The sequence below is a fragment of the Astyanax mexicanus genome, chromosome 5 (assembly GCF_023375975.1).
Source record: "Astyanax mexicanus isolate ESR-SI-001 chromosome 5, AstMex3_surface, whole genome shotgun sequence".
In the NCBI taxonomy this organism is placed as follows: domain Eukaryota; kingdom Metazoa; phylum Chordata; class Actinopteri; order Characiformes; family Acestrorhamphidae; genus Astyanax; species Astyanax mexicanus.
In genome coordinates, this window is record NC_064412.1 from 19838736 (window position 1) to 19853693 (window position 14958).

A 14958-nucleotide genomic window follows, 5' to 3' on the forward strand; every position below is an offset into this window, starting at 1 on the left:
ATCTGTAAACGGAGCGCAGGGTTGGGGGTCGGGATCCCGGCCGCGCGCCATTGGCCGTCCGCTCACACGGCGCCCGACCAATGGGAGCGCGTCGAGCACGAGCCGTCCTCCCCTCGCGCCGCGTGCGCCGCGCGCTGATTGGTCCAAAGTTACTGTGGGAAAGAAAGTTTGGGAAGTTTCACACGAGCCGTTCGCGTGCAGCGCGGGATATAAATAAGCGCGCGCGGTGCGGGCAGGCGGTCAGTCACTCGCTCAGTCGCTCGCGCGGTCGCTCGCTCAGTGCTGCTGGCAAACGGCGAGAGCAGGAGCCGTGACATCGTCACCACGAGCTGTTTAACTCAGGACGCTGCGACGGGACTTTTCTCTTTTTTTAAGACCCACTGTTACGCGGTCTGGACTTGTAAATAAATACGAAAAGCACGCGCAGCGCTGTCTGCCACTGAAGACTGAACACTCGCGAAGGATTTCTCTTCTTTTTCCACGGTTTTCGGGGATATTGCAGCAAAAGATGCCGGCTGACATGATGGAAAAAAACTCTTCATCCCCGGTGGCCGCGACCCCGGCGAGCATGAACACCACGCCGGATAAGCCCAAGACAGCCTCCGAGCACAGAAAGGTAAGCTACGCGTGTTTTTTTTTTTTACCTCTTACAATGTTGTGTGATTGTGCATGTGGTCTGAAATTATTTAAGCGAAATAAATATCATACCAGACTACAGTCCAAACGCGCGTCTAAAGCACCACCTGATACTTTTACTCGCTTTTAACACATTGTCTTTTTTTCTCACTTTTATAGTCGTCCAAACCCATTATGGAGAAAAGGAGACGAGCCAGAATCAACGAAAGCTTGGGACAACTCAAAACGCTAATCCTGGATGCTCTGAAAAAAGATGTAAGTATGTGACCTGAACCAAGATGCTATTAGTTCACCGCTAAGTCATTCTGAATATATACACTATGACGGCTGTCTATGTTTAGCAAGCTACGTCTTCTCATTTACTGATCGTTCTCTATGCTCGTTTCCCTTCAGAGCTCCAGACACTCGAAACTGGAGAAGGCGGATATCCTGGAGATGACTGTGAAGCACCTCCGAAACATGCAGCGAGCACAAATGACTGGTGAGTACCTGCTCCACTAAATATTAGCTTTTTAGGCCTACCTTTATAGCAGCCTATTGCAGCCTTCTGTTGGAACGCTTTGTAGGATATTTACATGTATACATCAACCTTTCCTACTCATGGAATTTACAATTTAGAGAACTTTAAAGACTTTTCCATCTTAAACTTACCAACCACAACTTATTAGGTTGTATCTGTGGTTTATTTGTTAAACAAGCCCTGTTCAGTAGACTGACCCCAAGTCTCTCTTGTTTTCCCAACAGCTGCTCTGAACACAGATCCCACCGTTCTTGGAAAGTACAGGGCTGGATTCAGCGAGTGCATGAACGAGGTTACCCGATTCCTGTCCACCTGCGAAGGGGTTAATGCCGAGGTCAGGACGCGGCTGCTGGGTCACTTAGCCAACTGCATGACGCAGATCAACGCCATGAACTACCCCACGCAGCACCAGATAGCTGCTGGCCACCCGCACCCGACCTTCGCCCAGCCCATGGTTCAGATCCCCGGTGGAACACCACAGGCCAACGTGCTGCCTCTCAGTGGAGTACCCTGCAAAAGTGGGTCCTCATCCAACTTGTCACCCGAAGCCACCAAGGTGTACGGAGGATTCCAGCTCGTACCAGCAACAGATGGACAGTTTGCCTTTTTGATTCCCAACGCCGCGTTTGCACCCAGTGGTCCTGTAATCCCAGTATATGCCAACAACTCCAGCACACCCGTTCCAGCGGCAGTATCTCCAGGCGCACCTTCAGTCACCTCAGACTCTGTGTGGCGGCCTTGGTAGACCTTAAAAGACTCCTAAAAAGAGACTTCTAAAAAAGACTCTTAACTGTTGACACTTGTTCTGTTCGTTTAAACGTTTTATTTCTTATTTTGGTCTTTTTGTATGGAAATGTGTTTAAGAAGAGATTTATGCACTATATTTGTACAGCGCAAAAGGGAGAAAAGTTCATATTGAAATAAGATTTGTATTGTTGATGTTTGTTCATTGCATTTTTTTATATTTGCGGTATCTTTTCTAACGTTGATGCCAAAGATATGTTGAATGCTTTTGCAGAATTCTTCGTTTTGGAAGATTAATAAATTTGTAAAAAAAAAAAAAGTTTTTCCTGGTCTTAATAATGCATGGAAACAGCCACTCTTTTCTTGTATAGTGTGTGGAAGAACCTGAATAATTGAAGTAGTAAGTGTAGGCCTACGCTACATAACAAAAAAAACATTCTGACAGGGCCTAATAATAATAACAGCACAGAAGCCAGAACAGATGGGAGGTTAACAAATGTACATGAAATAGTTTAAAATCTAAACACAGCTTTAACTGTCCCAAAGTCAGGGTCTGTTGAATGGATTCCAGTAGAGTTTCTGTGAACCTAAGTGTTAAGATGATACTCTTCAACACAACATTGCTGACAAAAAAAGGGCCTACCGTATATATGATTACTATGGCGTTAGACTGAGGCTTGGTGGGAATAATTTATTCAAACACTTGTTTGAGCATTTGATCTATTTATAAATATTTATATGTATACAACATATACAACTGCATAAAATCCAAAAAAGCTGACATGACCTATCAACAGCAGATTAATCTCTGTTTGAAAATAAGGGCTTTGCAGTTTATTAAGCTGAAATGTCGATCCTCTAGTATTAAGTAATGAGAGGAAAGAGGAAAGCAGAAACTTGGCTCACATACAGCCCTGCATCCTGAAAGCTGGAAAGCGCTACTTCATTACAAAGCCAACAAATGAGCCAATTTGAACAATGGAGTTCCTCTGGATTCCATTACATGGCCACATAGCGCCATCTAGCAGCAAGGATGAGCACTGCACCCCAATCAGAACACAAGCAGAACATGAGCACAGTAGAACAATCTGAAAAAGCATGTACAAAATTAATTGATCAATTTGATATTTAAATAGGAATGTGTACATGGGAAATGTGAGTTTTACTAGTTTTACTTGTTAGCAGGCTTTTTTCATAAAAAAAAAAATATATATATATTCCATTAAGAAACACAGATAAACAGCACTTTGGTAAAAGTATAGATATTAAAGTTTAATTAATTTTATCTTTTTTTTAGCGTCTGAGGTGGTGGTGTGAAGTATTACATCTAATGGAAAGTAACTGACACAAATTGCACAAATTATCACAGTTTCACAGTTTTACACTGATATGAAATTGAATAGATAATTAAATTAATTATAATGCACAGCAATGTTAATGCGTATTAAGAAAAAGAAAATGTTTATGGTTGTAAGAAAAAGAGAAACCTCACAGTCTTTAACTAATACTTTACAAGAAATACATTTTAGTGCTTTTTGTAACAAGAGTATACACATATCATTTCAACAGTAAATTAATTAAATACAGATCATAGATCATTCAAGGTAAAACTTAACTCAACAATTGTTTAAGTTGTTTAACTACTAATTACTATCTTATATCTTTTTCATATTTCTTAAACATCACTTTAACCATTGGTGGTGGTAAAACTGTATTTAAAAAAAAAGAGTGAAACCTTAGTTTGGTGCAACTTTTGCTACTTGCTGCTACTACTTAGTTCGCCAGGTGTGCGTTGCCTTCAGCCATTCCAGTGTGGTCAACCTTGGGAGGGGGCATTCCAGTTGTTTGCAATTACTAGTCTGCTAAGAGGCACAAAGTGTGGATAAGTGTGTTCATTCTGAATTTCCATCACACCTTTTTTTTTTTAACAATGCCAGGCCAGAGAGATTGAAACCACATGTGAGAGGGAAGTCTTTGAGGACAGGCGTGTCCAGGGCTGAGGTGAGAAAGAAGGCCTGTGTGCCTGATATGGGGGTAGTCCATGAGATTCCTGCACACACCTGCCATAATATAGACAGTCTAACCAAAGCCTGTATTACTGAAACAGTCAGTTTAGACTTTACTGAACCAGGAAGATGAAAATTTTTACTCCTTTTTTAATGTTTTTAAATTAAATGCAATTACAGGGAGTTTCTATTTCTATTCCTTTAATCATTAATTCATAACCAACCAACATAAAAAGCAACTGATCTTTTTCAATTAGATTCACAAACTGGACAGTGTTGTTTAAAACAAAACTCAAAGCAGAAGAAAGAAAGCAGTGATGTTCAGCCTGAGCTTCCACAACAAGGCCGTTCATCCTTTTTCCTGTTTATCCAGGGGTCACAGCTGGATCCAGAGGCATGCTGCAAGACCTGCGCCACGTTCAGGCCAACCTAGACCCAGCACACACACACACAGACACATACACACAAACACACACCCCTGGAGGACAGCTTTACGAGAGGCTCGGGTTACCGGCCCAGTGACCACTCTTCTGGGGCGCCCGCACACATGTCACAACATGACTGGGGGGTTAGCCACCATGCGTGTCAATTAACTTTTCCCACACTTTGCGCGCATGCAAGGAGCAGGAGAGGGGGAAAAAAAAATCAGGGAAGAAAAAAAAACTTTAACGAAAGACCCCTCTTTGCTTCCTCCTCAGCTCTTAAGTGCTACCATATGGTGTAATCTCTCTCTCTCTCTCTCTCTCTCTCTCTCTCTCTCTCTCACTGTCTCTGGTTCTCTCTCTCTCCTTCTATATATATATGACTCTCTTCCCAGCTCACAGTCACTACTGCACTGTCTTTGATTGCAGCCCAGACAAGCCAGGGCTTTATGATTTAAGCCCAGGGCTTGCTGTATCAAGGCCCGGACTCACTCTCTGCAGCCAAAGCCCCCCACTTCATTCCTCCCTACTACTACTCTCTCTCTCTCTCTCTCTCTCTCTCTCTCTCTCTCTCTCTCTCTCTGCAGATGCAGGGGAAAGGCTGTTTTCTGGCAGGAAATGAATAGCTCCCAGATGAGCGGAGGAACCTGAGAGGTCGTGAGAAAGAGGCGAACCCCCCTCCCTGCGGCGGCGCGTTGCCAGCCGGTGGGGGAATGTGGGAGAGCGCCTCACCGACACACGCACACTCTCCTTTACTGCCTCACCGACACACGCACACACTCCCCTACTGCCTCACTAACTTCTGTATATAGTACTTTACTGCCTCACTGACACAAACACATACATAACATACATACTACTATCTCACTAATCTATGCATATAGTCCTCTACTACCCCAATAACTTCTGCATATAGCCCTCTACTGGCTTACTGATACATACACTGTTACCTACACACTCCCCCACTGCCTCACTGACATACACATTAAGAGTGCTTTCACACCTACCTTGTTTGGTCTGAACTTTCAGACTTTTCTGTTTGGTCTGAACCAACGTATCAGGTGTGAAATGGGCCGCAAACCACGGTCCGAACCAAAGAACCAGAGTTTGAAAGCATTTTTCTAGATGGTTCAGACTTTCAGGCCAATTACAGGAAGTTGAGTCAGTCCTTAAACAAACCAGAGGAAAAATAATTGGTGTTGTGCTGAAATCCAACTCCCCTTGGTGTGCAGGCGCATCACACAGCAGTACGGACACAAACGCTTAGACTGGGAATTCATTTATTTATTGTAACGGTAGATTAACCCTCATCTCATCTCATCTCATTGTCAACCGCTTAATCCGTGAAGGGTTGCGGGGGGGGGGGGGGGGGGGGGGGCGTTGGAGCCTATCCCAGCAGGCATCGGGCAGAAGGCAGGATACACCCTGGATAGGCCGCCAATCCATCGCAGGGCAGACGGACACAGACAGACAAACAGACACATTCACTCACACACTCACACCTAAGGGGCAATTTCAATCAAGTTCCAATTAGCCTGAACGTGCCGTCTTTGGACTGTGGGAGGAAACCGGAGGAACCCGGAGGAAACCCACGCAGACACAGGGAGAACGTGCAAACTCCACACAGAAAGACCCGGGTTGCCCCAGCCGGGAATCGAACCCAGGCCGTCTTGCTGTGAGGCGCCACTGTGCCGCCCTTAGATTAACCCTTATTATATCTATAAATAGAAATATAAAAAGGAAGGATCATCTGAGGATGGTCTTTTACACTCATTCTGCTGTACAAAGGGTTACAATTTGTCACAACACCTGGCAAAGCAACTCACCAAACTCAAAAGATACTACAAACCAATGAATATAAAGTATAGAGAGACGCAGCCTACATAGCTGATGACGACAGGACGTAGTACATTTCTTCAATTCAATTTTTTTATTTTATTTATATAGCACTTTTTACAACAAAAGTTGTCACAAAGCAGCTTTACAGAGAAAAACAGGTCAGCACCTCTTATGAGCAGCACCACAGAGATGCCAAATTTAATGGTGACACAGTGGCAAGGAAAAACTTCCTTTAGAAGGAAGAAACCTTGGAAGGAACCAAGACTCAGTCAGAGGAACCCATCCTATTCGGGTTGACCCGCTCAGTACAAACAAACAAGAAACAAGAAACAAATAACAGAACAAAACAACAGAACAGAGAAATAAAGTGAGCTTATTGCTTCTTCTCATGAAACGTTTGCTCACTAAACTGCAGTGTAAAAACGAACTAACCAGACCAAATGTACACAATGTAACCAAGACACAAACCTTGGCGCCAACTCTGGTCCAGATTTCAGGTTTGAAAACACCCCTAGTCCTCTACTGCCTCACTGACACACACACACACACACACACACACTATCACATATACATTCCTTCACACACATGCACTCCAGTACCTTTTTAACTTGTGTGTGTGTGTGTGGACTCTGGAGAAATATTTGTTGTTGTTTGTCAGCTACTGATGTGAAATAATTGTTATATTGTGAGGTAAATGAAGGGCTATGATTTGGGTTTCTACAGTGTGAATGTATTAGCATTAGCATTAGCTTGCACTTGGTTCTGAATGAGAAAATGGAAAACAGTTCCACACTGTAGGCTCTAGGTAATATCTTTCCTTTATCTTCTGAGAATTCTCCGCAGCTCCTCAGCCTGGAAGCAACGTCCATTAATGATGTTTTGAGGTCACCAGATAGTGATTTAAACATCACAGTTAAAACAAAGACTCGGAATTGGATTGGAATCAAAATAGTTAATACCTGATTTAATAGAATATACTTGGATCGCCCTGATCCTGATCCACTGGGTCAACTCCTGTGGATAGGTACTAGATACTGTAGGCAGTGAAAGTTTTAAAAGGGCAGTTTTTAAAAAGAAAAAATCTAAAGATGAAATGCAGAACACACACCATCATCAAACTGAAGTAGTGGTGATGTGCTGTGTTGAATATGGGTTACGGTTTATATAGAAATGTACACACATAGGCAGCACACCCCCCGACAGCTATAACACAGAGCGAGGATTACTGTCACAATGCACACACACACACACTCTCACCACTCTCACAAATGTTGATACACGCCTGGGCTCGCACAGGTGCTCTCTGTCAGTGGGAAGCGGAGGCCGGATTCCCCTAATTCCTTCCCACAGCTATCAGTGGATACACTCTCCTCATGTTCCACACACATAGTGCTAATTAAGGCATAAAGAACTCACTTCCCTTCCCTTTTTTTACACAGAGCAACACAGGTTTCCTTGCAATATAAACACACAGTGTCTAAAAACAACTTTTGCATTAGGTGGGGCTTCATCAATCATACTTTTTTAAGGAACCACCCATTGGAAACCTCTTTAAGGAACCAAATATACAGTAGTTTGTCTGTAGCTTTGCTCCCCCGGACTTCTTTGGCACTTTTATTTTTAAGAGTGTAGGCAGCATTTCAGAGAATAAGACACTTTTTATTATCAGTTTGCTATTTAAAACTGGAGTTTTGACTAAGACACTGCTATATTTGTATCTATAATGTTTCCTTTGTGTCGTCCAAAAAGTGCTCTCTATCTTCAGTCATGACATCAAAGTTCTGCGAAGGTTTTTCCTTGTTGCCAAGCAGCTCCGTGTGGGCCGATTTAATCTCCAGCCCACATTAAATTTAGAAGACGTGCTGCTGGGCACTGTCTGCAGGTCTCTGCATTTTCCCACCAGGACAATAATAACACACAAACTTCCACACTGCCCCATTCAAATGTCAAGGAACATTTTTTTGAAGGCCAGACCGACTATGCAAATGCGCAGCGGCCACTGCCAAGTTCTTCACCGTCCTAGAGAAACAATATCTTTTTTTGGAGAGGTGTCTTTTTCATCACCTTCCGCTCTTTTCTCACTTTCAGAGTTCAAGCCCAAAGGCAGTAAACAAGTTTTCCACCTTTTAAGAGACTAATGCCTCCTGGTCAAGTGTTTCTTATTTTAATTGGAACAAAGGTTTGAATGAGCTGTGTGAACAGTGAGTGAGGCTGACACACAGCAGCAATTCATACGGGCTTTAGGTGAATGTATAGTTCATTCATGTGGTCTTTTTCACAGGGAAAGGAGGGGGGGTCCTATTAAAGTACTTAAACTACAAAGTTTTAGTAAAGGAAAAAAAAACATCTTATCTGATTAGATTCTACACTTTATTTTATTTTTTTTTATTTCTTTTTACCAATTGAGTTTTATTATTTGTTTTTCGGGTCAGAAACTATGTGTTGTCAACTTCAATTATACAAAAAGCAACAAAACTACATTGCATGGATTGCAGTTAAGTTGTATTGATTGCTAACATTGTACGGTTCTGCATTTGTAGAAAATGAGATCAATTTCACAGTTTCTCCACAAGAGGGCAGCACTCTTAGATTTAGTGTGCACCATTTAAAAACGAGTGAAATACACCCTTAATGAACAAGTACGTTTTTGAAGACGCAAAGTAAATGTATAAAACTTGTGATGTCACTGTTTTTAATAACAATTATATTATTATTACTATTATTACACTGGAATATTGATTTGATTCAGTTAATCAATAATATGTCATATGACTAGTCTGTAGTAGACATAAGCCATGTATCTTCCTTAGAACTGCATCCCTGTGTCCCTAAACATGAGAAAAGGGTCTAACGAGGCACTGATGTTCAGTCAGCGTGGCTCTGTATACAGCATTTTATTGTCAAAGAACGTATCCTTGATTTAGCATAGAGTATTTCAGAAAATGTTTATTTATAGGGCCCTCCTATTGCACAAACTTTTAGAGGGGGTGTGTCTAAATCTGAAAACATAAAAAGGGATGGAACAAATAAAAGTTCAATGGTGGGAATACATTTTTTTAACTTTGTGCTATCAGTGACAACAATTAACTTTGTCTTGTGCCATCAAACACAGTGTATCCCATAGTGAAGGCACCAACAACAGCACATTACATTTAATCACATTACACAAGCAAATTACATTTAATCCACTGGCATAGGACCTTTGGGAACACCCTATTCAGCACTGCATTTCATGTTCTCTGCTGAAAAGTTCAGAGACTCTGTGGGGTTAAGTTACATTATCGAAAAAGTTTGATCTAGAAGGCACATCATCATAATTCATAGCAAAAAGATGGAGCAATCTAAGCGGCACTTGATTACTTTTTTCACTGTAAGATAGGCAGCCAGTGGGCTTATTTTTGCCTGTCTAGAGTGCATTTTAGCTATGTTTTTTTAACCATGGGGGCTCTACCAAACTCATGCCCAACTCTTAGTCTGCCAGTAGTTCTTACAGTGTGTTTCTACATTTCTTCTTTCAATATAAACAATAAACAACAGGAGTTGTTGAAGTTGTAAATTTGGATTTGGATTCCCGTGGTCGATCTTGTGCTTTATTGTCAATTCATTAAAACAGTACAAGACTGTTACAATGCACTCTGATTGGACTAATCCTTTGGGAATTGTGTACCTACCATCCAATCAAACATGCTTGAAACACATTGTTTACTTTAAGTTTGCCTGCAACCCGAAGGCATCCCGATGTTGGCTTTGGGTTCATTGTTGTTTCACTGGACTTTGCAGCCCCTGATAGAGACGCTTCAATCTCGCCAAAGGTTCAGTGCGTCTATAAGACAGAGGGATGTGAAATGGCATTATCTTCCCGCCTCTCACACCGTCCACGCAAAACGGCTTAAGCTGCGCCATGGCTTCCGTGGGCCACTGCTTAATCCCCTTTCCTGAGGAAAACCAGTGGCGGGACCGCTACATTGCTGGGCAGCACGATAATGCACCACTGTGACAAGCAGCTAAAGTGCCATGCATGCTACCTTTGTGTGTGTATGTGTTTGTGTGTGTGCGCGGGTTTGTGTGTTTGTGCGCTTCCCCGGGACTAGCAGAGAAAAGCTCCTGCTCTTGCCCACCGTCACTTTGTGGAGGTATTTGGTCGCACACCCACAGGTTGCTGTTATCTGCGTCTTCTTTTGCATCAGACATGTGATGAAACGGGCCTGGGTAGGGAAGCACATTTTGAAGTGGGTCAAACATGCCAAGCTTGTCAAGTGTGTCATTTGCTTATAAAAGCTTGTTCTTTCGAGAGTTATTTGAGTTCTGTTTTTCAAGGGACTCCAAAGCAGGGTAACCATCTATAAAAAAAAATTGCCACCTTATAAAAAAAATGCCGTGCTTCCGGGGTAGATTTTGTTTGCAGGGTTGGTCTCATTGTGTATAGATACTCTGTACACTTCTAAGATAAAAGGGCCCTATTGTACACCCTGCACAAGGTGCATCGCGATGCTAGTTGTTATCTTACACCCCGTCAACAGTCTATTTTCATGTTTTACACCCTCTGCTGTTAAAATATTGTCAGAGTTTATGAAAACAGCTCCTAAAAAAATTTAGAGATTACTTCAGTTTCTGAATCAGTTTCTCTGATTTTGCCATTTATAGATATATGTTTGAGTAAAATGAACATTGTTGTTTTATTCTATAAACTACATACAACATTTCTCCCAAATTCCAAATAAAAATACTGTCCTTTAGGGCATATATTTGAAGAAAATGAGAAATGGCTGAAATAACAAAAAAGATTTAGAGCTTTTAGATCTCAAATTATGCAACGAAAACAAGGTTATATTCAAAAAGTTTAGAAATCAATATTAGGTGGAATAACAATGATTTGTAATCACAGTTTTCATGGATCTTGGCATGTTCTCCTCCACCAGTCTTACACACTGCTTTTTGATAACTTTATGTCACTCCTGGTGCAAAGATTCAAGCAGATTCAGCTTGGTTTGATGACTGTGATTACATTCCAGAGGTTTCCAATTTGGTAAAATTAAAAAGTCAGGTGTACACCTGACTGATTAAAACCCTGACACATGTACACCCCTACTCATTAAATATGCACACAGACACACTTTTACAGTGTATAAGTCCTTATATAAACATTTTTTCACTTTTCACTTTCCACCAAACGGAATGAACAGCATTATTTCAGCATCTTTTGAACAACATATTGCTACCACCTCTACCTACGTTTAGTCAAACCTGCCCATAAGTCAAACCATTTAAGTCTACACTCTCACTCACAGACTGTTTTAAAAGACTATTTATCTGAGCGAAGGCTGTTGAATGTTTAGAGCCTTTTATGACCTTGTGTCTTTTCTCAAGAGGAACTGTTTCAGAGGAACACTAGGAACACCACAGTCTTTGATGGAGGAAAGATAACCATCGGTCCCTGATGTGGTTCTGGATTTCATCTGACGTGTGCTATCACAGCACGTCCAGTGTTGCCCATGCTGATGGCCTTCTCCCTCTTGGCCGGTCTTTAGGCACACCTGCACAGACTCATTGATCTGAGTTTCTCATGTTATTCCCTGAAGGAACCATCCAACACAATGGACAGCACTCTCTGCAGGAAGTTAATCAAGGCTAGTTTTTCACAGAGGATGATGCTATTATTATATCCTGTTCGGTTTCAGGGAGTTCCTAGTTTAGTTAAGTATATTTATAGACTATATAATAATATAACTTTTAATAATCGTTTGCAGTGTCTTAAAGTGGCTTGATCTTCTACACATTTTGCTATAAATTTACAGTGTACCTTTAAAGACAATGGACATAAGAATGCACCTTTCTAATTTTAGATTGTTTGGCCTAATTGTGTGATGTGGGCTTGTTCACAGCTTTTTAATTGGACCACTCTTGTAGTATGATGCTGAAAAATGTGAAATCACTAAAATATCACTAAAAGTACCTAAAAATAGTGATAGTTAAAACAGTTAATATTTTTTTTCTATTAAGAATAAATGGGGTGCAAAAAAACACCCTGTCTACTGTGCTTCTACTCAACCAATATACACCATTTTGAATATCGTCGCTGTCCAATGAAAAACAAGTATCTCCAAAACAGCAATTTTTCAGGAGAGACAAAAAAAGACTACTAAACTTTCAGTGAAAGTCAATGTAAAAAGAGATTTTTTTCAGGTCATTTTGGAGAATTTGTTTTTGTTCCATTCATCAAGAAATTTTGACACAAGTAAGGGAGTAAGGGACAGTTTGTGTGTTTAAATTATGTAGTAAAGTAAAAATTCATTCATAACAAAAAAGTTTTTTTTTTTTTTATCGTACAGTGACTATATATTTCAGGGCAGGCAATTGGGACACAATTGGACACTTGTCCCACTAATTTCCTACTAAATCCAAGTCTCCCCTTTGACAGACTGCAAACTGCATGTATTTCTTCACGACATGCTTCAAAGCTCTAACCCACCCATATTTATTATTTTTTTCATCCCTTATTTCTCCCATTCACCCCCACTCATTTTTGCTCACTCCCAGGGCATAGAGTTTTTGTGTGCCAGTAGGCACTAGACTTTTTCTACTTAATCGAGGCAGGTAGCGCCACTCCAGCTCTAGTCCACAGCTACACTGATCAACAATTGCCAATTACCAAAGTACAATTTTTTGAACAATTTTTTCAATCCAATTCCAATATTTTTTCACTTTTTTATGATAGTAATTTATTTGGAAATATTATGTTTACAGCAAAAATATCTAATCAGATCAATAGTAAATCAAGAAATATTTTTTTTGAAAACACTGAGGGCCAAAATGGAGGTAAATAGTTTTTTTTTTCTTGTGTCCCCCTGAAAGTGCTAGATGTCACAAATGGTCTCAGAATAATCTACATTGACTTGAAGTATGCAGCATCATTGAAAGCTGCACCCTGTGACTAATGGCTTTATAATCTGCCTTTGAGGTGTTTTCCATGCCTCAAAGCGTCATCAGAGGTATTCAGTTTGTGTTTTAACCTTCAGAGGTCAGAGTCTGCTTTGATTAACATATTTTAGTTGCCTCTGTGTATTAGACATGGAAGAGTATTAATAATTGTCAGTTCCTATTAACATCCTTGCATATCTTAAATGACAGATGTGGTGGTGCCCAATGAATAAATTTTGAAGAACATCGCATAAAATAAAAAATAAAGAAATTGTATTTGTTACTGTATGCACTGCAATATGTAGCATCAATACTTTCTCAAATAATTGTATTAAATTTTGTTTATTTCCTAACATCCTAATGATTTAACTAATGTCATTCTAATAAAGTTTTAATTTTAAATAATATGTTTCTTTAACTAAATACACTTGAAGTTTACAACACTCACCAGTTTCAGTTTCTTCAGTGATCATGTGCAAAGCAGTGCTGTGGGAGAACTTTTCAGATAGTGAACATTCATTTCAAATAAAGGCAAGAGTCTTTCTGAAAATAATTCAACTTAAATGCTAATTCACACTTTGCACCACTGAAGCTCACTGGAGTACATTTTAGTTGTTGTATCTTAGTAGAGTTTACTTAAATGTTACATAATGTAGCACCCATGAATCTTTATCTATTAGTTTCTGGCATTATTTATTTGCATAAAGGGCTCATCCTTCACCTGTAGCTTTCCATCAGTGTGTTCTTTTGCCCACCAGGGTAACCCTCCATTTGGAAGTCAATGAAGGAACTCTGAGCTGGATTACTTTCCCATTAATCCAGCTCTGGGCAAAACACAAGATATTCTTGCTTGAGTAGACAATAGTACGGTGGCCGAGAAAGCCCAACGCAGTGCAAATTGAAAAGTGCTGCAAAAGCACAAAACACATCCATCAAAATTACAACACAGGCGCAGCAAATAGAAAAACGCGCTGCAACTAGAAAAACGCGCTGCAAATAGAACCACAACACAACGGAAGTGAGTCACAACACAACGGAATTTTCCCGGGGGACCTTAAAAGATACTGTACCAGCTAAGCTGCGTCTTCAGTAACGTCTCGGACTTCACTATGTGTACAAAGGACAATAAGTGGCAAACAAGGCGTTTTGTGAAGCAGAACTTTTAATAATATGCACACAACCGTGGTAATCACAGGTAATAAACATAACTTACTTTTCAGAAGCTTGTTTGCCACTTATTGTCCTTTGTGTACAGCTGGTACAGCATCTTTTAAGGTCCCCCGGGACAATTCCGTTGTGTTGTGACTCTGTGGTTCTATTTGCAGCGCGTTTTTCTTTTTGCAGCGCGTTTTTCTATTTGCTGCGCCTGTGTTGTAATTTTGATGGATGTGTTTTGTGCTTTTGCAGCGCTTTTCAATTTGCACTGCGCTGGGCTTTCTCGGCCACCGTACAATAGTAATATTTAAAAATATATTTTGGAAACTCTTTAAGTTAGTGGTGGGGTGACACACCCATTGAGATATTATTGGTAATATTACATTTAACAACAACGTATTAACTAGCCAACACTTAGAAATTGCTGTTGTATTATCATAAAGTCTATAAACTAAACAGAATAAATAAAACAGTTTTTAGTACACTTAATAATAAGACATACCATATATGAGTAACAGTCCATGGGTCATACACAACAACAACAAAGGCAACAACAAAAAGGGCAGGCAAAAATCAGAGTTGGAAGGAAGAGAAAAAAGGTCCTAACAGAAAAGGCAAACACAGAAAAGGAAAACATTCAATACTCAGCGAGGAGTGAATATATAGGAAGGTGAACAGGTGTGATCAATATTCTGGTGACTGACTTCCGGGTAGTGTT

The 14958-nt window shown here is 40.6% G+C and overlaps 1 protein-coding gene across 1 annotated transcript; it reads left to right on the plus strand.

The window, feature by feature from the left end:
* The first annotated feature begins 212 nt into the window (after window positions 1-212).
* Window positions 213-2219, plus strand: her6 (hairy-related 6). The gene is made up of 4 exons (XM_007249064.4): window positions 213-616; window positions 796-891; window positions 1030-1117; window positions 1381-2219. The coding sequence occupies exons 1-4, from the start codon at window positions 509-511 to the stop codon at window positions 1899-1901; spliced, it is 813 nt and encodes a 270-aa protein (XP_007249126.1). The 5' UTR covers window positions 213-508; the 3' UTR covers window positions 1902-2219.
* The last annotated feature ends 12739 nt before the right edge of the window (window positions 2220-14958 follow it).